At 50.6% G+C, this 21,029-nt stretch overlaps 2 protein-coding genes across 8 annotated transcripts in view; one reads left to right on the top strand and one right to left on the bottom strand.

Annotated features, from left to right (window-relative positions):
- The first annotated feature begins 1,221 nt into the window (after nucleotides 1-1,221).
- On the top strand, nucleotides 1,222-12,206 carry Gdf7 (growth differentiation factor 7). 2 transcript variants are annotated; one of them, NM_001170350.3, is given in 2 exon segments: nucleotides 1,222-1,646; nucleotides 4,316-12,206. In NM_001170350.3, coding segments are annotated over 2 exon segments (1,350 nt in total). In that variant the 5' UTR covers nucleotides 1,222-1,279; the 3' UTR covers nucleotides 5,299-12,206.
- Nucleotides 12,207-17,075: 4,869 nt separating this feature from the next.
- Nucleotides 17,076-21,029, bottom strand: part of Ldah (lipid droplet associated hydrolase) — an 84,573-nt gene continuing 80,619 nt past the window's right edge. For 3 of the 6 annotated variants that reach the window (NM_001394269.1, NM_001014075.2, XM_087553113.1), the window contains one exon: nucleotides 17,076-18,945. In NM_001394269.1, the coding sequence (NP_001381198.1) occupies nucleotides 18,754-18,945 (192 nt within the window). In that variant the 3' untranslated portion in view covers nucleotides 17,076-18,753. Of the gene's footprint in view, nucleotides 19,208-21,029 lie in introns of all 6 variants that reach the window. The other 3 variants (XM_087553115.1, XM_087553114.1, XM_087553116.1) reach the window with 1 other exon arrangement.

Genomic DNA, 21,029 nt, shown 5'->3' with positions numbered 1-21,029 from the left:
GTAACACGGGGAAGAGTGTCTAGCAACAAGAAGTTGCTACAAGAAGAAATGAGATGGGTGGATGAATGGGTCTGGACCAAGAAGTACAAAGGACAAGGTCACAGCGTGATTTACTCACAGTAGGTTGTGCTGAACCTCCCGCGCCTTCCTTCTGAGAGAAGGAATGGGGAGGAAAGAATCTGCAGGCTCAGGTGTCTCCCAGGCATAGGCCTGAAGTGGAAGCCTTTTCCGCCCATGCTCACAGGGTGCTATAACCACACCGATAACCACACTGGCATCAGAACACTACTTCGTGGCTCTGCTGCCCAGCCTCTGGGTTTATGACTGCACACGAACATATCAGTAGCCTCCTGCCTTTTGTCCTGCAGACCTCGAAGAAATATGGTGTCCCCGCCCCCCGCCACCGGAGGGCAGATTGAAGGTCACCACTTTGGTTGCACATTCGAACCCTGAAACCTGCTTTGCGTTGAAATCCGCTATTCCCTGTCCGGCTGCCTTCCTAATTCATTAAGCCCTTTAAGATTTCAGCTCCCGCTTTGGCTCAAGATGCCCTCTCAAAGCTTTTGCTTTCCGACAGTCGGTCCTTGACCATCTGTCCCTCCAGCCGCTCATCCTTCGTCACAGATCCTCTCCCTTGCTCTGGCCTCCCACTGTTATCTTCAGAGGGCTGTGGAGGGGAGAGGGTGGCATCCAAATGTGTAGGTAATATCTCAAGTAGCTCCCTAATGAGCGTCCATCGAGGGGGCGCACAGGGAGAAAGCTGGATGGGAGGGGCCCAGGCTTGTCTTGGCCCGGGTCTGGCATCGCTAGCACTCGCAAGATCGCGGGGAGGGCGGTGTTTCTCCGTAGAGGAGTGGGGAGGAGGCTGGGCGGTACGCTCGACGCCCCATCTTCCAGCCAAGGAGATCTCTGAGGTCTTGGGGCGGGGAGGGGGTGTCGCAGTGCCTTAGGGAGGGGAGGCGGGGCACAGCGTTGTGGCGGGAGCCTCGGGCGGATGGCCTTCACTTGGCAAGGACAGGGACCCGGCATTACAACGAGGGGAGGCGGCTCCTACCCTGCATTGCTCGATAGGCCTGAGTTGGGGGGCTCAGCGCTACAGGTCGAGCGTTCAGCAGGGGGCGCTGCTCTGAGCGCGGGGCGGGGGTGGGGTGGGAGAGGAGGGGGGCAGCGGCTTGCTGCGCACACTTCCCCCATTATTAAACACTATGTTCAAAAGGCGTCGGGGGACTTCCCGGAGCCACGGAGCCCGTGTCGCGCGGCCGGCCGGCCCACGGAGCCCATGGACCTGAGCGCTGCCGCCGCGCTGTGTCTCTGGCTGCTGAGCGCTTGCCGTCCCCGCGACGGGCTGGAAGCTGCCGCGGTGCTCCGAGCGGCGGGAGCAGGACCAGCCTGGAGCCCGGGGGGCGGCGGCGGCGGGCGGACCCTCGCCCCAGCTCCAGGCCCTTCAGCTCTCCAGGCCGCTGCGGTTCCCGGTCCCCGCGCTGTGCGCCGCGCCGCGGGCTCCGGCTTCAGGAACGGCTCGGTGGTGCCACACCACTTCATGATGTCGCTTTACCGGAGCCTGGCGGGGAGGGCTCCTGCCGCGGCAACTTCAGGGCACGGGCGCGTGGACACGATCACCGGCTTCACAGACCAAGCAACTCAAGGTACTTTACGCGTCTTCTGCGCACCAGCCCATCCCGTCTGCTCCTGGCCTGAGACGAGCCGGGGGAGGCAAACTTCTGCTCCGTTCGACCCTGAGCTATGGTCCCTATAGCTATCCTCAGGTGTTAGAGAGAAAAAGTCATCTTCGAAGTCATCGTACACGAACCTCTAAGCCTGGACTATGGTGCCGGTCATGGCTTGGTCTCCGAGGGCTGAGGGGAGTGGGGGTTGCTTTTTAGAACAGGAGACTGGCAGGTTCCCCTCAAGCAGAGCGGAGTTCAAGATCCGCTTCTTGGGGAAGGGTAACTTCGGGCTTGGAGCCCTGGGAGAAGAAAGAAAGGCAAGAGTTGGGGCCTCTGAGTTCCCGCCAAGAGGGACTAGCAGTGATGGTAGCTCCTTATTTCCAGCGAGGGGGGGAGACTGGGGACTATACACAAACAGAAGCTCAGGGGAATTCAGGGTAGAGAAGCTGGTATCCGATTAAAGTAAATGGCCTTTCTTGGTATCAGGAGGGCCCTTCTCAGGCCGGTCACTTCGGTTTGTGTACGGGAAGAGAGTTTGGGTGCCTGTGCTCTGTGGCAGTAGGCCCCAGCAGCCAGAGTCCAGAACCTCGGTTGTGTGGGGAGGAAAGGGATGCCTGGAGCTCAAGCATCACATCTAACCCTGTGTTGGGCCCTCTAAAGGTAGGATGTGGGTGGGGTTGTGGGGTAGTTGCAGTGTGTGTGTGTGTGTGTGTGTGTGTGTGTGTGTGTCATCTGGCTTTTATTAATCTCCATTGAAGTCATTAAAGCAAACAGATAGGGAAAATTTAACTAATTTCAGGCGGAAATGCAAGTCATTTTGGCCTTAATTCTGCCCAGCCAAAGATCTAGCTTGGAAATCAGGAGGGAGAGGAAGGCAAGGAGGGCTGGGAAGTAAGGCTCCGCAGCCTTTGGCAGTCTGCGGGCCTTTGATACCAGCGTGGGAAAACAGGCTGTGGCCGCCACCCATCGCTCATCTCAGAAACCCAGCACACGCATGTATGCACAGACAGCTTTGCTTCCATATGTAGAAGTCTCAGGTCCTGAATATCCTATGGAACCCTTAGGCCCAGCATGCATTTTCCAGGGGTCTGCCGTGGCACTCTGCACTGACTGGTGGGATTCTTAGAGGAAACTCCAATCTGCGTACACAGAATCAGGGGAAACTCCTAACCTGTCGCTACATAGGATGCTCCCAAACTGCAGATGGTGAGAGAATGGAAAGGGGCCTAAGGTAGCAGGTTATAAAACCAGCAGGTTATAAAACCAGCTAAATCCTTCCGTGTAGCTCTGCTCGACCAGCAAGACTCAAAGGCTGGCCACCTTTCCTCCCTCCCTTTCTAGGGGAGGTAGCGAGGCCTAGGAAGCAGGATGAGGTGGAGGCCGCAGAGAAAGGTGTTTGGGGGGAAAGCAGGGGCTGAGAATACAGCTCAGGACCTCTGTGTAGCTTGTTACCACCAGCTTCAGTTTCGAACAGTTTCACTACACCCAGACCGTAGTCTTAAAACTGGCCATGGTTGGCGAACAAATCCCAAAGGTGGGGGGAGTTTGCTTGGTCTCTCCGATGGGGCAAAACGAAACCATATGACCCCTTCAAAGGCAACGCCTTATCTGCTCTTTGGTGGAATTTAAACTTTTTTTTTTTGCCTGAGTCCACCCCAAAAGAAAAAGGGCCCATGACCAGAAATAAAACCCCGAGCCCGAAATAAATCACACTAGAGCAAGAGAATAGGCAAGCCTCCTCTAATCTCTCCGTGAAGGTTCTCTGTGTCCCACTGTCTTTTCTTTTCCTCTTGGTGGCCGCGGGTGCACCAGAAGGAGCCAAGAATAGGGTTGACGAGGGCGACCAACAATGAAAACTCACTGAGGACTTGGGAGAACCTGTCGCTAACCTGGCTGAAGGGACAGGGTGGGCTGGAGCGGAGGGTGTCTATGTCGCGGTTCTTATGTGTTCCGTTTTTGGACAATTCTCAGGGCCCAACTTGCACGGAAAACCGTGGTCAGTGACGGTGTCTAGGCTGGGTCGGGAGAAGAAAAGGAGCCAACGGGAAAAGTGTTTTTAGGGAATGAAAAGTTTTTGTACAGGCAGAAGTACTTGCAGCTCTTTGGGGGCGCGCAGCTCAGCCATAAGGGGGCATTTGCCACGCAAAGCAAATTCTTGGGAAAGCCCGTGAACGCTTTCCGTCGGGCCCCTTGACCAAGCTCAGGTCACCCCTGACCAGAAGATTGGCCTACCGTTTCAGCAAACGTTAAGACGTTGAAGCAGGCAGCAGATCTAAAGATTAAGCCCTAATTTTTTTGTTCCTGAGGTGCTGTAGTGCGCTCTTGGGGCCCACAGTTCAGCTTTTCGGCGTGTGTATCTGTGGTTGTCGCGGTGGTCAAAGAATCAAAACTTCAGGTGTAGGCGACAAGAAAGAATCCCTTTTCCCTGGGGCCAGATTGACAGCATGTCTGCGGGAACCCAGATGAGGGAACACTTGTCTGCTCCTCTGAGCCTTTCTGGGTCGCATTATGTATCAAGGACAGCCAAACCAAATGAAGTCAAGCCGTCCCCTCTATTGCTGCGTGTGACTTCACCCTCACCCTGCTCTTTCTGTTTCTGTCTCCCCCCCCCCCCCCCCCCCCTGTAGAGGAATCGGCGGCCGAGCCAGGCCAGAGCTTCTTATTCGACGTATCCAGCCTCTCGGACTCCGACGAGGTGGTGAATGCCGAGCTGCGCGTGCTGCGCCGGAGGTCTCCGGAGCCAGACAGGGACAGTGCGACCCTCCCTCCGCTGCTGCTGCTGTCCACGTGCCCGGACGAGGCCGGCACAGCTCACTTGCTGCACTCGCGGGCCGCCGAGCCCCTAGACAGCGCGCGCTGGGAAGCGTTCGACGTGACGGACGCGGTGCAGAGTCACCGCCGCTGGCCGCGCACCTCCCGCAAGTTCTGCCTGGTGCTGCGCGCGGTGACGGGCGCCGAGAGCAGCCCGCTGGCCCTGAGAAGACTGGGCTTCGGCTGGCCTGGCGGTGGCGACGGCGGCGGCACGGCAGCCGAGGAGCGCGCGCTGTTGGTGATCTCCTCCCGCACGCACAGGAAAGAGAGTCTGTTCCGGGAGATACGCGCCCAGGCCCGCGCTCTCCGGGCCGCCGCAGAGCTGCCACCAGATCCAGGACTAGGCGCTGGATCTCGGAAAGCCACCCCGGGCGGTCGCAGGCGGCGACGGACCGCGCTGGCTGGGACTCGGGGAGCGCAGGGAAGCGGTGGCGGCGGTGGGGGCGGTGGCGGCGGCGGCGGCGGCGGCGGTGGCGCAGGCAGGGGCCACGGGCGCAGAGGCAGGAGCCGCTGCAGTCGCAAGCCACTGCATGTGGACTTTAAGGAGCTGGGCTGGGACGACTGGATCATCGCGCCATTAGACTACGAGGCATACCACTGCGAGGGCGTTTGCGACTTTCCTCTGCGCTCGCACCTGGAGCCTACCAACCACGCCATCATCCAGACGCTGCTCAACTCCATGGCGCCGGATGCGGCGCCAGCCTCCTGCTGCGTGCCCGCACGTCTCAGCCCCATCAGCATCCTCTACATCGACGCCGCCAACAACGTGGTCTACAAGCAGTACGAGGACATGGTGGTAGAGGCCTGCGGCTGCAGGTAGCATGAGGTCTGGGGAGGGTTTTGCTGCCCAGGACCCTAGCCGAAGAGCGTGAGTCACCAGGCCCGAGGGAAGGCGGACAATGTTCTCTGCCAGCAGAGGAGAGCACACAGTTAACACTCACATTTACACACTCCTTCACTCGCGCACATGTTTACTGTGGATGCCAGGCGCTGAAAGCCTTGGACAGAGATAGTATGCAGCGACTTGATGTCATAGCCGTGTTCGTTTGCTGACGTTGATACAAACCTCTGTCCCTTTGGGGAGAGGGAAGGGTGTCTGTGTTTATGTTGCGGTAATTGGCACTAAATCCAAGTAGAAACGGGTTAGCATTGGATTCTCCTTTTATTTGGAGGCCGTGTGGCTCTGCTAGGTGGCTGGATTCCTGACACTGGACGTGGAGTTCCACTGTAGGGCTGTAATACCCAGATTCTCTTGGGGGGTGGGCATTGGGAATCTTCAAAAAGGACCCGCTGGGGGTCGCAAGGAGGCGCACATCTCCTAGACACGTCTCACGTGGTACTGTCTCAGTTTTGAAAAGGAAGCTTTATGCAAACGAATGGGTTGTGCTGCAAAAGCCAAGACCGACTTAAAAACATCAATTCCAATTAGGAATGATCGGGAAAGTAGGAAGAACAGCTTTCTCCTGAGGATGTGTGTGAAATGGAGGAGACAGGTGAGGAATAGGATAGGATCTGCCAGGTTTAGAAGCGTCTAGAAGGCAGTAGCAGGAGGAAGATAGAGCAATGGCTGTATACGGGGTAGTGGAGGATTGTGCCAAGAGGATTTCCTAAGAGGCTGGAAACGGCTGTCTGTCAGGGAGTCAGTGTCCCAGGGCCACCAGCTTCAGCTTCTCACCTTCAGAAGTCAAGCGCATTTGTCAGGTAGGCACAGTCCCTTCCAAAAGACAATGAGTGCTTGTGCTTAGCTTCCCTTTGTTAGCACATCTGTGGTGGCCTGTGTGTGCCTTGTGCCTTTGACTGTGTTCCTTGCTTTTTTTTTTTTTTTTTTTTTTTTTTTGGCAGTGTGACAATGATGAGGGGGAGTGAAGCCACACAAATGCCTTTGTCAGACCTAAACACACAGTCTGGGAGGAGTCGGGTCCTTGCTCCTAGATGGTGGAATGAGTGGGTTGCAGGCCTGTCTCCCAGCTCCAGAATTTTTTGTTCTGCAGAGGCATTTGATTTCTTGGTACCGGTTCATCCTCTGGGGCCTCCTGTCAATGGCTGGGGAAACAGAAACAAGCTGGGCTGCACCTGTCAGAGGGCTCAGAGGACCTCTTTAACATTACTCTAGGTTTTCTAATTTAGGCTTTGGGAGAGGAGTTAATTCTGTCTTGAATGCCAAGGCCCAGGGCAGTTTACAGGTATTTTATTTTAGTTCTTAGTGGATACTCCTGAGAGACAGGAAGGATGAAAATTTAGATTCAGTGAATTTTATATTTAAGAGTCACATCTGAGTCCTTTTCATCCCCTCCCCCCATGTATAATTTATCCTTTTAGAATGTGAACTTATTGACTGGGGATCTCTGTAATCGGAAAACACAACACTTTCATCATTTTTTTTCTTTTTCACAAAGTGGCTACTCTTGATACAATTTCTTTCTTTCTTTTTTTCTTTCTTTCTTTCTTTCTTTTTCTTTTCTTTTTTCTTTTTTTGGCGCCTGGGCAGAGATGTACATCCAGATTTCTGGATTCTGCCAGGAAACTTCCCTCTTCTGTTTAAGATGATTTAATAGTGGCTGTTCTCGTGTCACAATGGAGAATAAAATGCTTGAAAAGCTAAAAGCTGTATTAGAAAGTTTAGAAAAAAAATGAAAATTTACAGTTGACTATTATTTTTTGAGAAAAACTTAGAGTGTTTACTACTTTTGTATAGAAGCAAACATTTTAATACTTTTTTTGTGACTAGGCCAAACAACTTTTGGGGGAAAATAACTTGATTTAGCTTGGTTGTTATACAGTAGGGAAATATCCATTAGCCCTGCCCCTTTTAACTTGATGACTTCTTTCTAACAAGACATATTGCATGTGACGTTTTGAGAGTGGGTTTTCCCCTGTGTTGAGGTTGTACCCACAAGAGGGTACTGTCCTTAGAATGGTCACCATTGTCTTCTGTCTCTGAGACCTCCGGTGCTCTTTGTTTACTGAATGATCGGAACTTCTCCCAGGTTTCCCTTGAACCTTTGTAGAACTATCCCTAGCAACAGTGCCCCTCTTCTGGTTCTATTTCCTATGGCCATCTTCTAGAGGATGTATTTTGTGACCACAAAAGGGCTAACCGCATGTGGGGCAGATGGGATGTGGTTAAACTAGCTTGCCAAGAGGCGGAGAAAGACTGCTGCCTGCACAGTTGGGAACACTCTTCATCATCTGCCTGTCACCTAGGGTTTAGTGGGGCTGGGTGACCAGGACAAACTCAGCTGAAATCCTTGGTTGGATGCTGTGGTCAGCACAGACTATGTCTGTTAGGGTGTTCCCTCATCCCCAGCCTGAGATCACCAAAATCTTCCTGCTGAAGTAAACAGAATTCTCCATGTTGCTGGGGAACAGTGCACAGCTACTTGAGATAACCTGAACCACTACTTCAAGTGAGTGGAGACTGACAGTCCCAGCTCAGGAAGCAGGGGCAGGCCAGCTGGGCCTACAGGCTTGCCAGACACTAAGCTGGTCTGGTTTGCTGCTTGAAGCCATAATTTATGGATTAAAGTAACTCCTCCATTGGCAGGAAAGCATTTTCAGGATTCCTAGACTCTGGCCTTGTGGGATTTGGGGTTACCAAGCAGCTGGGCTGGACCTTTGCAGAGAGGGTGGTCGGTTACTTAATCTTATTGTGAGGAAAAATGGCTGGATCTGTGCTGGGCTGTGTAGTGTTCATGCTCGGCCTTTGCCCACTTTCCTGGCATTTCCATGCTCAAGCGGCATGGGGTAATAAGCTTGTGCATTGTGGGTGGTAGCGCTGCCGAAGGTCAGCGGATCTGTCTGTCCCATGCTGATCTTCCCTGACAATCATCATGGTGTCAGCAGGGACAGAAGCTGGATGTGAGTCTTGAAGAGAGCTTGGGCATGCTCTGGATGCCAATCCTACAGGTCCCCACCTCCCCAGCTACTCCCACTCAAGGCCAACACAAGTGCGACTGTAGATTGCATTTCTTCTTAAATTAGGGTATCCAGGCACATTCTTTCCAAGAGCATCTTGTGCCCCAAGAGGCTCGCTCCTCCTTTGAGTCTACCTTGAAAAGGCAATAGAAAGTAGAGGACACACTGCCTTGATGGTTCCCCAGAGAGTGTCCTCTTGGGGGCCACATATAGGGAGGCAGGGCCCTTGCCAATGGACTCAGCACAGGGGCCTCAGCAAGTGGGTTGAGAAGGTAGAGGTCTGGAGGATGGAGGTCTGAAAGCAGCTTTCTGTCAGGGAGCAGTGGGTCTCCATTTCCCTTTTGTAAGTGTCAGGGGTGGGAAGGGAAGAAAGAATGTGGATAAGATGTCAAAGTTGTTACCCAATTTGAGGAGTGGGTGAGACATTACTAGATCTCCATAGGGTGGTCAGCTGATGTCTCTGGTTAGCCTTAGAATGAAGGCTTCTCTATACCCAGGAGTTAGTTCTCTTCATAGTGTAGCCTGGACTCACCTTGTAGGAGACCATGCAGGCATCAGGTCTCTACAGGTGCCTCTCTTGAGAGACATCTGAGACACTCAGTCATGGGCAGTCATCTCCCTGCCTAGATCTTCAGCATCTGTCCCTTACATGACAACTGCTCCAGTCCCAAGGTTCCAAGATTCTTCTTAGAAAGTTGTCCAGACACTCCAAGACAAATAATCCTAGCCACAGCCGCATCACCAGAGTTCTGAGAGTGTGGGCTTGTGCACTTATCTGAATGCTGGAGCTTAGCAAACACTGCTTCAGTTTTCTACCCAGGGTGGAGCAGGTGCAGGAGAGGCCAGGATCTGGGTCCTGGGCTTTGGCTCCCCAACAGCCAGGAGCTGCTCTGTGCCCCCTGGTTGGAGAGTGTGCTTGTGTTCACATTGAGTCACATCCAGGCTGAGCTTGCCAGGTGACTTTTTGAAAATGGTGGCAGAGTCAAGCATTAAAAGAAACACTAAATGGGAAGAGTTCAGAAGAGGTTTATTTAGATCCTCCCTCCCCACCAGCTCTGCTTTTTGTAGCAGATCCCTTTGCAGCTTTAGGCTGAAGCCAAGTTTTTTCTCCCCCCTCCTTTTTTGGGCCAGAGCTAAGGACAGCACAAAGGGGTACCCCAATTGGGGCAGTGGTGAGGGAACTGTTCTTAAGAGGACCAAATCCCAGGCTGCCATGAGCTCTCTTGAGTCAGCTGCTGTGAGCTCTGAGATCATCCAGGGACTGAGAGATGCTCTGCTTCTGACGTGCACACATCCTTCTTCAGGAGCCCTGCTGCCCGTGCTGTGCTTGCAGACAGCTTACAACTTGGCTGTAGACCTCCAGCCAGGCAGAACTGGGGATGGTGCCTCCTGGCAGCAGTGGCAGTCATTACAACAAAGTGTAAGTCAGCATGGGCAGTGGAAGGTGTGAGGTCACTGAAGACCAGTCTGCATTTCAAGGCTCTCTTGCTATTGTCAGTCAGTCGATGTACTCTCTTAGCAGCAAACCCGTTCACCTGGCAATGGTCCTGTTCAGTGCTGAGCTTACAGGCCTCCTCCAGCATCTGTGAGGCAAACACAGGACTGGTTTCTTTCACATGCATCCCTTTCAATGGTAAGAGGGCTGTGGCAACCATAGACACTTCCTGAGACTCGTTTCTGTGTTTGGTGTGAAGGTGTGAGGAACACATTTTGCTCCAGCAGGTGAAGTCCCTTCCAGAGTGAAAACGCCGCTTTTAGAGGGAGTGGCGAGAGAGAATCTGTAGCTCAGAATTTCTTATCCCTTTTGGTGGATACTGAAATAAGCTGCCTAAAGAAATCAGAAAAGACTGAATGCCAAACCCAGGCACCGTGAGTGCTGTGCTACAAACGTCCAGAACAAGGTCAGCTATTGTGTTTTCGCTAGCTGTTTTGCTATTATTTGAATGGTGGTGGCTGGAGATGTGACCAGGCAGGAGGTGGGCATGGAGTTGTCTTCTTGTAGTTATGTAGTGCTCCATCTGACCAACACTGGAATCCACCTCCCTAGTTCCAATGTCTAGCGATGGGATGAGATGCCATGTTTTATATCTAGGGCCCTCAGACTCTCCTCTGTCAGTTTCCAGAACTATCTGGCCCGTCTAGCATGTGTACATAGTGGACCAAAACAAGAGTTGTGGGAAAGGTGTTGCAGAAGTCCTGCTGAGTTAGAAGCAAATGTGAATTGATCCCTCCAAAGCACACAATCTCAACTCCCTTGGTGTGCGTGTGTGTGTGTGTGTGTGTGTGTGTGTGTGTGTGTGTGTGTGTGTGTGTGTGTGTCCATGCCTGCAAGCTATTCATTCGAAGCGATTGCGTATAACCTGTCCCTACTTAGACAGTTAGTACTTCTAGACCCCTGTGACGGCCTGGCTCCTTTAAGACAACTCATGTGGGCAATAGGAAACCCTTACAGGACTTCTCAGTGGATCAAGTCTGCAAGGCAGTGACAAGATGTTCTGGGGTTAGATGTGGGGGGCTTTCCCTGAGGCAGGAGTGAGGTCCTAGATTCCTTCCGAGGTGCAGCAGCCTTTTGCTTTGAGGACTATGGGATGGCTTGAGGAATGGGCCTTACTTTTGGAGTCAGCCTGTCAGAGTCATACAGAGTCAACCAATCTGCACTGTGTATAACCGATGATCCAGTTTGGTGAGAAGGTTCAGCATGCAACATGCTTCCAGGCCGGGCAACAGGTTAGTGTTCCAAGCTGGGAACTGAGACTCTCTTGAGAGGAGTTTCTCTGGCATTCTCCACCTCTGATAAATCACAGACTAAACAGAGCACCCTTAGGGTCCTTTTATTTTTGCATTTCACATTATATGATAGGACAAACAGCTTTTATGTTTTTGGGTTCTTGGATAAAGTCATCATTAGGTCTTTTAGTTGGGAATTTTTGTTTTTGTTTTTTTCTCACTCCAAATGAGCAGTTGATGCAATAAAAACAAAAAATAGGGTATAACACAGTCTGTGACTTGCCCTTTTAGCGGATGAGGTAAGCAGTTCTGGGAAGTTTGGGATATGTTTTCACCCTGCCTTATGTATAAATAAAGAAGTAGATCCTTCCAGTCCTCTCACTGGGGAGGTTGTTGCTGAATCCTGAACCTGCTCGTGGCATGATGCTGTGTAAGCAGGTCCTGGGTGGGCGATGGAATGCGGCACACACGGTGAGTGGCCCGCAGCTTAAAAAGTAAATTTAATCTGATTCCTGATACTGTTATTTTAAGGAAATGGCAAAGCTGGAGCGATGTAATGCCACCAAAGCTCAGTTCCACGCTGTTCCCTCAGCAGCTAAAGACAGAATTAATTAGTTTCAGGGGAAGTAGCTTTCATTTTGCAATGACACCTACTGTTCCTCAGGAGGTGGAGCAGGCGCTGGGAGGGAGAGGTTTTTAAAACCCGAAATCTCCTTGTTGGCAATCTTCCAGCTCGGATTTGGCCAGAGCAGAGCTCCGTAGCTTGCAGGCTACAGTTGAGCATCTGCCTGCTGCCCAGACTGGCCACTCAGGCGGTCCCCAATGACACTGTGCAATGCTGTTGTGACCAGACTAGCTAGCAGAGAACCAACCCTTGGAGGGCGGGCGTGAATCCATGTGTATATGTATTCTTGAATTTAAGTAGGTTGTACATATTGAAATGTAAATGACCTGTAAAACAGCAAGCTATTTTTTCTTAACCATTACATAGCAGTATATATTTGCTAAACAGCTTGTACGCCCATCATTCACCACTTTAATATTTTGTACAGACAGACAAAGTCGATTAAATATTTTATTCATAAAGCTGCTTCTGACTGGTGTTTGGAGATGGAGGTTTGGACCACTGCCGTCCAGCCTACTAAGTCTACTTCTGCTCTGCTTTGGAGAGCAGCAGCCAAATGACTTGCTCAAAATGGGTAGCTACATGGTAGGCCTGGCTGGTTGTTTGTCTGGTTGACCATGGTGCCCTCAAGCAAGAGGGTCTCAATGTGGTATCAATGATCAGGAGCCCTGAGCACAGCGCCGTTACTGTGAAACTGCTGAGGTCCCTAGGCATAGCCCTGCAGTCCATGAGGTTCACTGAGTGGCCCTGGGCTCAGGGGAGAAGAGTGCAAAATGCTATAGAAATGGGTTTTCTCTCCAAGAGATGAGCACCACAGCTTGAAGGAGTGACCAGTCATTCAAAAGCACAGTTAGAAGGGACAAACCTTTGGCTCATGCATACTCCAGGCTGCTGAGGATCTGTCCCACTACAGAAAGCATGGGTCCTCCTGCTTTGGAGGCTGCATGGCCTAGCCTCTAAAAGAAGTGTCAAGGCCTAAAGGCCAGTTGAGTGGCTTCCTCTTTGAGACCAAGCGCATATCTCAGAGGATCAAGTCTTACAGAAAATCTGACAGGCCAGTCTGGCTTTGTTCTCCGCATAGCTCCTTAGTTGCTTCAGCTCCTCTCCCTGGCAGCCTATAGAGTGCTCTCTTAGCTCGTCTGCCTGTCTTCTTCCCATATCTGAAGAAGGCTACTTCATTTGTTCTCTGTTTTTGATCACTGAGAGCAGCAGGTGTGAGAGCTGACAGACCTGGCCTTCATGAAGGACTCGTGACCAGTATGACCTTTAGGGATATGGGACCCCATTGCTATGACCTGCCTTTTTGTCAGTAACAAGCAGCACCTGCCCAGTTTGGAGTCAATGTTCCTCTAGAATGTTGATGGTCTCGGTGGTCATGTTTCCCTCCTATCAAAGATAGATCTTGAGACTCTCTTTGTGCTCTTAATTTCGTTATCAAACACATTTTTCTCTTATTGAGAGAATATCTATCTTCTTAACTAAATACTCTGGCAGGTATGATAAATGTGCCCTAAGACCCTTCCAATGGAAAGGTGTAAAACCTTGTCATGCACTGTTCATTACATTCGTAGGCTAAAATTTCAGTTTTTCATTGTCCACATGGCCGACTCCAGCATGCTGTGCAGGGGCTCCCACATTCACAAGAGAAAGGGCGGCACTTGTGGGGAGAAAGTCAGGGCATTTGAAATTGTATCCAACTTCCCAAACACTGTGTGAACAGGTCTAAAAGGCTCTTCAGTGGCTGACACTGAGAAGGCCAAGTTCGACTTCTGCTCCCTCCCTGGCTCTGCTGTGCACAGTCCGCCCCTGGCGGCATTCATTTCCAAGCAGGGGTGAAGGTGTCCTCACTGCTGTTTCACTGGGGACGGGGGACTCTGTGGTCACAGATGCACAGGGCTCATGTATCCTGGAACCTACGCTCATCTGGTCAGAAGGATCAGCAGTCTGGGGAGAGACTTGTCCGCTGGGATATGTCACCACTGCTGACTTCGGTGGGGCTGTGGGTGTCTGCCGAGTCCTAATCACATGCAGGTGTACAGTGATGGCTGGCAGGAGGGGGCCCAGATGTTCTGCAAAGTTTGAGCTGGGTAGATTTGCAGAGGTGGGAATCTGTGAGGGAGGGAGACCTTGCAGGTGCACCCACACCCTGTGACTCTAATGGACGCCCAGTCAGGGGTCACATTCCCATCCTGGAGAAGAGGGATTTTCCCATAGACATACCCAGGAAAAGAAATCCAGCCCACTGTGGGGAGGTCAGAACAAACCCTTCACCAGAATGTTTGAGGAATGCAATACAAAATGAGAGCATTCTACTCGGCTTGGCCATTGTCCTGTGCGCTGTTGCTGTAATTCCCATTCGGGGAGCTCTGCAGGGTTCACGCTCGGTAACTAATAAGCCACATATTTGGTAGTTGCCAGTACCTAAACCTCAAAGTTTTCTAATTATAGAAGAAGAGAAACAACTGTCGTAGTCATATCAGATGAGGTGGCTACAGGAGTAGTGGCCTTGTTTTGTAGTTCGTGCCTCGGAGTGAAAGGTTGTCCTTGAATTTACTCTGCTCAGGAAATGCACACATTTCTGTCTAACACTTCCGTTGACATCCCTAGTTTGAGGATGCAGAGCTCCTCAAATGTGACTTCCTGACAGTCTGTCCGTCTGACAACCTGTATCCTGTGAAAGTTTTCTTGCTAGGCATGGAAAAGACTTTCATTAACTTAGATAACCAAATTTATACTGCATTCCAGTGGCTGGCCCTGTTCTCTGGTAAGTGATTATTGCAACTCCAGTCCACCTTCTAGAACTCTCCTCTGAAGGGCATGGAGGAGGGAGGATTGTAGGGGCCAGGAGAAGTGGGCTCTGCTCCTGCAGTAGTGATGCTAAGAGGGTCATGACTAGTCTTCCGGGGTGGACTGGCAAGAGGGAGTTAAATGGGTGCTCAGGAGCTAGAAGCAGTTGGTATTTTTGGGGCCAGGTCTCAGGTTGGGCATGATTGAAACTTGAGGCAGGGATTCTCAAGGCTTAAGAGCAAGCAGTTGTGCAGAAGAGTTTCTGCGTTAGGCAGAGTACCAGTGTCCAGAGGCTTGGCACAGTGTATCTTTGATAGACCAGCGTGTGGGTTTTTCTCCTCCCTAAATATTGCCTGATGGAACTTTTGTCTCTGTTTGCAGGGTTGCAGTTTTCAGTCTTTTACAAGCCTCACGTATGACCTACCACCTCCTTTCTCTTCTGCCTAAGTGGGGAAGGGGCTCACTTGGCCTTTATGTGACTCCTTTCCAGTCCTGCTCCTGCAAGCTTGCCCACTGGGGCCTCCAGGAGGCAGCACAGTGTAGTAGAAAGAAGGGGACAAAGCCCTGGCCTAAACTAGGATTTCGGCTCCTGCCACCTACTAGCTATAAGCTAGGTTTTTAAGTTTATTTTAATCATGTGCATTTGTTTGTGTGTATGTGCACTTGACTGCAGCTTCTTAGACAGGCCAGAGAAATAAGATCTCCTGCAGCCGAAGCTATTGATCATTGTGAGCAGCACCATGGGAATGCTGGGAACCGAACTCAGGGCCCTGCAAGAGTGGTTGAGTGCTTATCCACTGAGCCATCTTTCCAAACCCAGCAGCTATGCCATTATGAGGGACACAGGGCACTTTGTACCCCAGGTTATTTGAACACTGGGCAAGCCAGAGCTTCCAAGGACTTGGAAGCCTGTGTGTGAGACAGCACAGGGGATAACTTACCTGGACCTAGTCTTCTTTATGCCAAACTGATCCAAATCCTGCCTGCTCTTCTTGGGCAAAGGTCTCCCTCTTCTTCCCCAGGAAGCTTCGCCTCAGAACTATAGCACACCATGTTCTCTACAGCCAGACACCGTGTTCTCCATGACCAGGGTGCCTCATGCTGCCCGGGTGTCACCTGGAGCTGGCAGAGACCCTACTAATGCTTCCCAGCTGCTCCCCACATGGACCAGTGTGACTGATCACTTACGTCCATCTATGGGACACGGGTAGGAGTCACAGCCCATGAGACAGCACCAGACACACACGAGAGCTTTTCTGTTCTTGTTAGACGAGCTTTGCTCACATCCTTGGAGAAGTACTTGTTCGCAGAGCATGCTTAGCTCTAATGTTTGACCTCTCCTTAAGCCACACCCCTAAGTGGAGGAGCCCAAGTATATCCTCTCCTCTGTGCCCTGGAGGGGACCAGGGACAGAGATGGCTCTGTGTTTCCGCCATCTTTTCTAAGCCCACTCTAAGAGCATCCTAGGCTGTGTGTGTGGAGACTGTCTAACCCAGGCCAGAGGCTGAGCGAGGTTAGTATGTCACACCGGAATAGGAGCAAGGTCCGGAAGCTTGGAGACCACAAGTGTCCTTACAACCTGGGTGACAGCATAGGTACCGCTACTTCACTGGTGAGACTGAAGGAGGCTGCCAGTCTCTCCCTTTAGGAGCTTTTAGAGCAGGCTGGCCAGACACTTTGCTGACTGCTACATGCATGAACTCATTGTTTTGTAATGAACAAAACATCTTTGATCTCCCCAAGCAAACCAACAAACAACAAAAACCCCAACCAGGCTGGTATTACCCCAGCTTCATAGGTGAGCAGTTAAGAGGCTCAGGGTGGGAAGGACTCTTTCTAGGGTTTCTCTGTAGACCAGGCGGTTCTTCAACTCATAGAGATCTGGGCTCTGGCCTCTTTCTCCCTGGTGTTGGGATCAAAGACGCTGAGAGGACCATGGATGTGTGCCTGCGTGAGTTGCCTCAGGAGGTTCTTTCATGGCTCAAGACAGACTAGGAATCACCATTGGGCCTGGATCAGGTTCTGATGCTTTTCACCCAGCATTAGACATCTTTATAATAAGCGCCATGAAGATCACAGCGACCATCATGTGGTTAACTGGACCATAAGGCAAAGCTCCTCGAAAGTGGGTCTCAGCCACTCCTTATCTATTTTTGTCTTTTGCCCTCTCTTCTTATGTTTCCGACGGGGTCTTGCCACGTACTTCAAGATGGTCTCAAAGCACATTTCTGGTGCCTGGGGAGGCCAGAAGAGGGTGTTACTCTCCTCTGAAACAGGAGTTACAGATTGTTGTGAGCAGACATGTGGGTTCTAGGAATTGGGGTGTGGGTGCTGTCCTCTGGAAGAGTAGCTGGTACTCTTAACCACTGAACCACCTTTCCAGATGCTCTGTGTAATTCTTAAAGGTCCCTGTCCTAAAACCCGATTCTTTCCTCTTCCAAAAGTGCAGTGACAGAAGCACATTTAATAGCTGAGTGCAGCCCAGGCAAACTGCTTATTCTGTATCCTTGCCTACAGCACAGAAACCAGACCAGACACAGCAGTGACTGCGGGTGAGAAATTTATTATAAAATATTGTTTGGTGATTAGGTGAGGAGTAGGAATGAGGAACCAGGGCCTTTTAAACAGGATTTGGGAAACAAAGAGTAATGTAAAATAATTTCTAAGAGAGAGCTACGAATGCTACTCTTTTGTTCCACTAGGTCTGATTTACCAGGATTTGTTTCTTTCTTTTTATTTATTTATTTATTTATTTATTATATATGAGTACATTGTAGCTGTCTTCAGACACACCAGAAGAGGGCATCAGATCTCATTACAGATGGTTGTGAGCCACCATGTGGTTGCTGGGATTTGAACTCAGGACCTCTGGAAGAGCAGTCAGTGCTCTTAACCGCTGAGCCACCTCTCCAGCCCCCCCAGGATTTGTTTCTATGTACTGATTCCCACTACTGATCAAGCCTGTTCTATAAGCGGGGCACTCAGAGCAAGAATCCTGGCTTCCCAGGTCAGCTCTGCAGGAGGCCTCCTTGTGCAAACACAGTAAGGACCCTCACGGTGTCTTCCTGGACTGAGAGCACTCCTTGTCTGGAGAAGCTGAGCTCCTATGTGGAAGCCATGCCGAGCGATGAGAACTACTCCTCTCTCACCACTGGGCTGGCAGCACACCAGAGCCAAATCTTTCATCAGTGCCTTAGGTCTTTGAGAGGAAGGACCATCTCACTGCCCTTGAGGAATGATACTGTTATGAGAGCTTTTTTTCTACAAGAAAATGGAATGCTTCCAACTAACTGTTCAACTGTTACTACAGACGGCTGGGTTTAACTGGCCTCCGAGATCTCAGGATTGAGTCAGTTAAGGTAAGGCCGCATAGCTGTTCAGTGTGTTTGGAGGATGCACCCCTCTGCTTCTTAGTCAGGAATATGCTTTTCTACTCGACTTTGATGCTTTCAGAAGTGAAGTAATAAAAATTTAATGGCTTGCAGGATTCTGTTCATTTGAAAAATCATTTCTTTCCGATCAATAAAGTTTAGGCACGTGGGGAATGAAATTATGCTAGTGTTTTACTTAACAATTTAAAACACCTTTCCAAATTTATGTTCTAGGAGATTTTGAGAAGGGAAGAGTCACAAGGTAGCTAACGGCATCGTGAATGGCTAGGGTGGCTCACTGCTTCCTGTCCATGGAGCGTCACTGGCGGATTGCACTGGCAAGAAATCCCATGCCCATACAAATCCGATGTGGACTCTTCATCCCTCCCTTCTCGCTCTGGAAGAGCCTGCAGGGACCTGGCATTTCAGGGGTCAGGAGCAGCCTGTTAGCTATCCTGTGGCAGGATAGAGTCAGGATCTTCCAGCAACCCTGTCTGGTTAGTAGAGGAGTGTCGGGCAAACCTGATGTTTGGTGTACTGCAGGTGGACCACGAAGATCCTGCTGATGATCTCAGCCAGGACCTGTATGAAGTCTGAAATGGTTTCCCCTGAACTGGGTTTCTCCAAAGTGCACCGTCAGCATCCTCTGCTTATTGCTCTTCCATGGAATGAGTCATTAGCTGTGTTCACTTTAGTCTTAACACAGGGCCTGGGAGCTGGTAATCTCTAAGACAAGAGGGTCTCAATTTTTCTTTCAAGCATTAAGATTAAACATTTACCCCTAAGCAGAGCACACCTACAGCTTCTATGTGTTGCCTGTGGGTGCTCTTGTTCCCCCTTGGGACAGTACTTATTTTTTGGGCAGTCTATTGTTTATCCAGTCAGCAACCATGGCAGCCATCTCCTGGCTAAAACCGAGAACAAAAGCATGGGGTATTCCTTTCTCACAGAGGTGAAGATTGGCTTCTGGAAAATCTCTCTTCATGTCTTCATAGTAGTTTACTGGACACCAGCCATCTGTTTTACCATAGTAAAATGTAAGCTGAAAGAAAAGAAACAGCATTTTACCTTCCCGTCCCAACAGCAACTGATACCAGTGGTCTGCAGGGCCCTGAGGGCAGCACCTGTCGGACTCTGCCCACTGGTCCTAAGGTCCCCCCGCTGCACCCCCTCACCCCATCCCCCCAGCCCTCAGAGACCACAGGGTTCATTAAGGGAATGTGACGGGGAGAAACCACCTGGAGACTTGGTGCGGCAGATCCCTCTGACTGGAGGAACACCTGGAAAGGTCATGAGTTCTGAGGCTGGAGTGGAACAGGGAGGAGGGGAGGGGGGGGAGAGGGGAGGGGGGGAGGGGGGAGGGGGAGGGAGACAGTTAAGCAGACACAGTCACTGAAAGACTAGAGACTACAAACTTACTGCTTTCACACAGCCCTTCCCTAGACACATGGACAGGTTTGCTGAATGGATATAAAGAAGTCAGATTGCCTCTGGCTTCTCAATGTAGCAGATGAGACATGATCAGCATTCTAAGAGTCTGTGACGCTGTGACAGGAGAGTGTGCTAAACTTAGGGAGAGCACATCACCTCATTCTTTACTTGATATCAACAAGGCTGAGTGGCAACAGAGCCTCTTCTGAGGCATTACTAAGACTGTTCTGGGGGTTGGGGATTTAGCTCAGTGGTAGAGCGCTTGCCTAGCAAACGAAAGGCCCTGGGTTCGGTCCCCAGCTCCAAAAAAAAAAAAAAAAAAAAAAAGACTGTTCTGGAGATTTATCTGGACGTGCACATAAAATAGAAGTGTGTACCATACAGATGCTATATTCTAAGCTGCTGTACTCCATTCTATTAAGTCTTTACAAAGAAGCAAAAGGATAAAATCACATTCAGAATGTTACAGTGATGATTAAAAACCTGAAAAATAAGTGTGTGTGTGCTCGAGTGTGTGTGTGCGTGCGTGCGTGTGAATGTGTGTGTCTGTGTGTGTGTCTGTGTGCGTGCATGCGTGTGTGTATGTGTGAATGTGTGTGAGTGTGTGTATGTGTGTATGTGTGTGTGTGAATGTGTGTGAGTGTGTGTGTATATGTGTGTATGTGTGTGTGTGAATGTGTGTGAGTGTGTGTGTATGTGTGTATGTGTGTGTGTGAATGTGTGTGAGTGTGTGTGTGTGAATGTGTGTGAGTGTGTGTGTGTGCGTGAGAGTGTGTGTGTGTGCGTGAGAGTGTGTGTGCGTGCGTGCGTGTGAATGCGTGTGTGTGAGTGTGTGCGTGTGGTGTGTGTATGTGTGAATGTGTGTGAGTGTGTGTGTATGTGTGTGAATGTGTGTGTGTCTGTGTGTGCGCGTGTGTGTGTGAATGTGTGTGAGTGTGTGTGTGTGAGTGCGTGTGGTGTGTGTGTATGTGTGAATGTGTGTGTGTGAATGTGTGTGTGTGTGAGTGTGTGTGTGAATGTGTTGAGTGTGTGTGTGAGTGTGTGTGTGAATGTGTTGAGTGTGTGTGTGTGAGTGTGTGTGTGAATGTGTTGAGTGTGTGTGTGTGTGAGTGTGTGTGCGTGTGGTGTGTGTATGTGTGAATGTGTGTGAGTGTGTGTATGTGTGTGAATGTGTGTGTGTCTGTGTATGTGCGTGTGTGTGTGAATGTGTGTGTGTGTGAGTGCGTGTGGTGTGTGTGTATGTGTGAATGTGTGTGTGTGAATGTGTGTGTGAGTGTGTGTGTGAATGTGTTGAGTGTGTGTGTGAGTGTGTGTGTGCGTGTGTGTGTGAATGTGTGTGAGTGTATGTGCGTGTGTGTGTGAATGTGTGTGTGTGAATGTGTGTGTGTATGTGTGAATGTGTGTGTGTGAATGTGTGTGTGAGTGTGTGTGTGAATGTGTTGAGTGTGTGTGTGAGTGTGTGTGTGAATGTGTTGAGTGTGTGTGAGTGTGTGTGTGAATGTGTTGAGTGTGTGTGTGAGTGTGTGTGTGAATGTGTTGAGTGTGTGTGAGTGTGTGTGTGAATGTGTTGAGTGTGTGTGTGTGAGTGTGTGTGTGAATGTGTTGAGTGTGTGTGTGTGAGTGCGTGTGGTGTGTGTGTATGTGTGAATGTGTGTGTGTGAATGTGTGTGTGTGTGAATGTGTTGAGTGTGTGTG

This window comes from Rattus norvegicus, chromosome 6 (genome assembly GCF_021556685.1).
Source record: "Rattus norvegicus strain SHRSP/BbbUtx chromosome 6, alternate assembly SHRSP_T2T, whole genome shotgun sequence".
Lineage (NCBI taxonomy): Eukaryota > Metazoa > Chordata > Mammalia > Rodentia > Muridae > Rattus > Rattus norvegicus.
The sequence above is the reverse complement of the archived record's forward strand: the minus strand, read 5'-3'. Positions and strand labels throughout refer to the sequence as shown.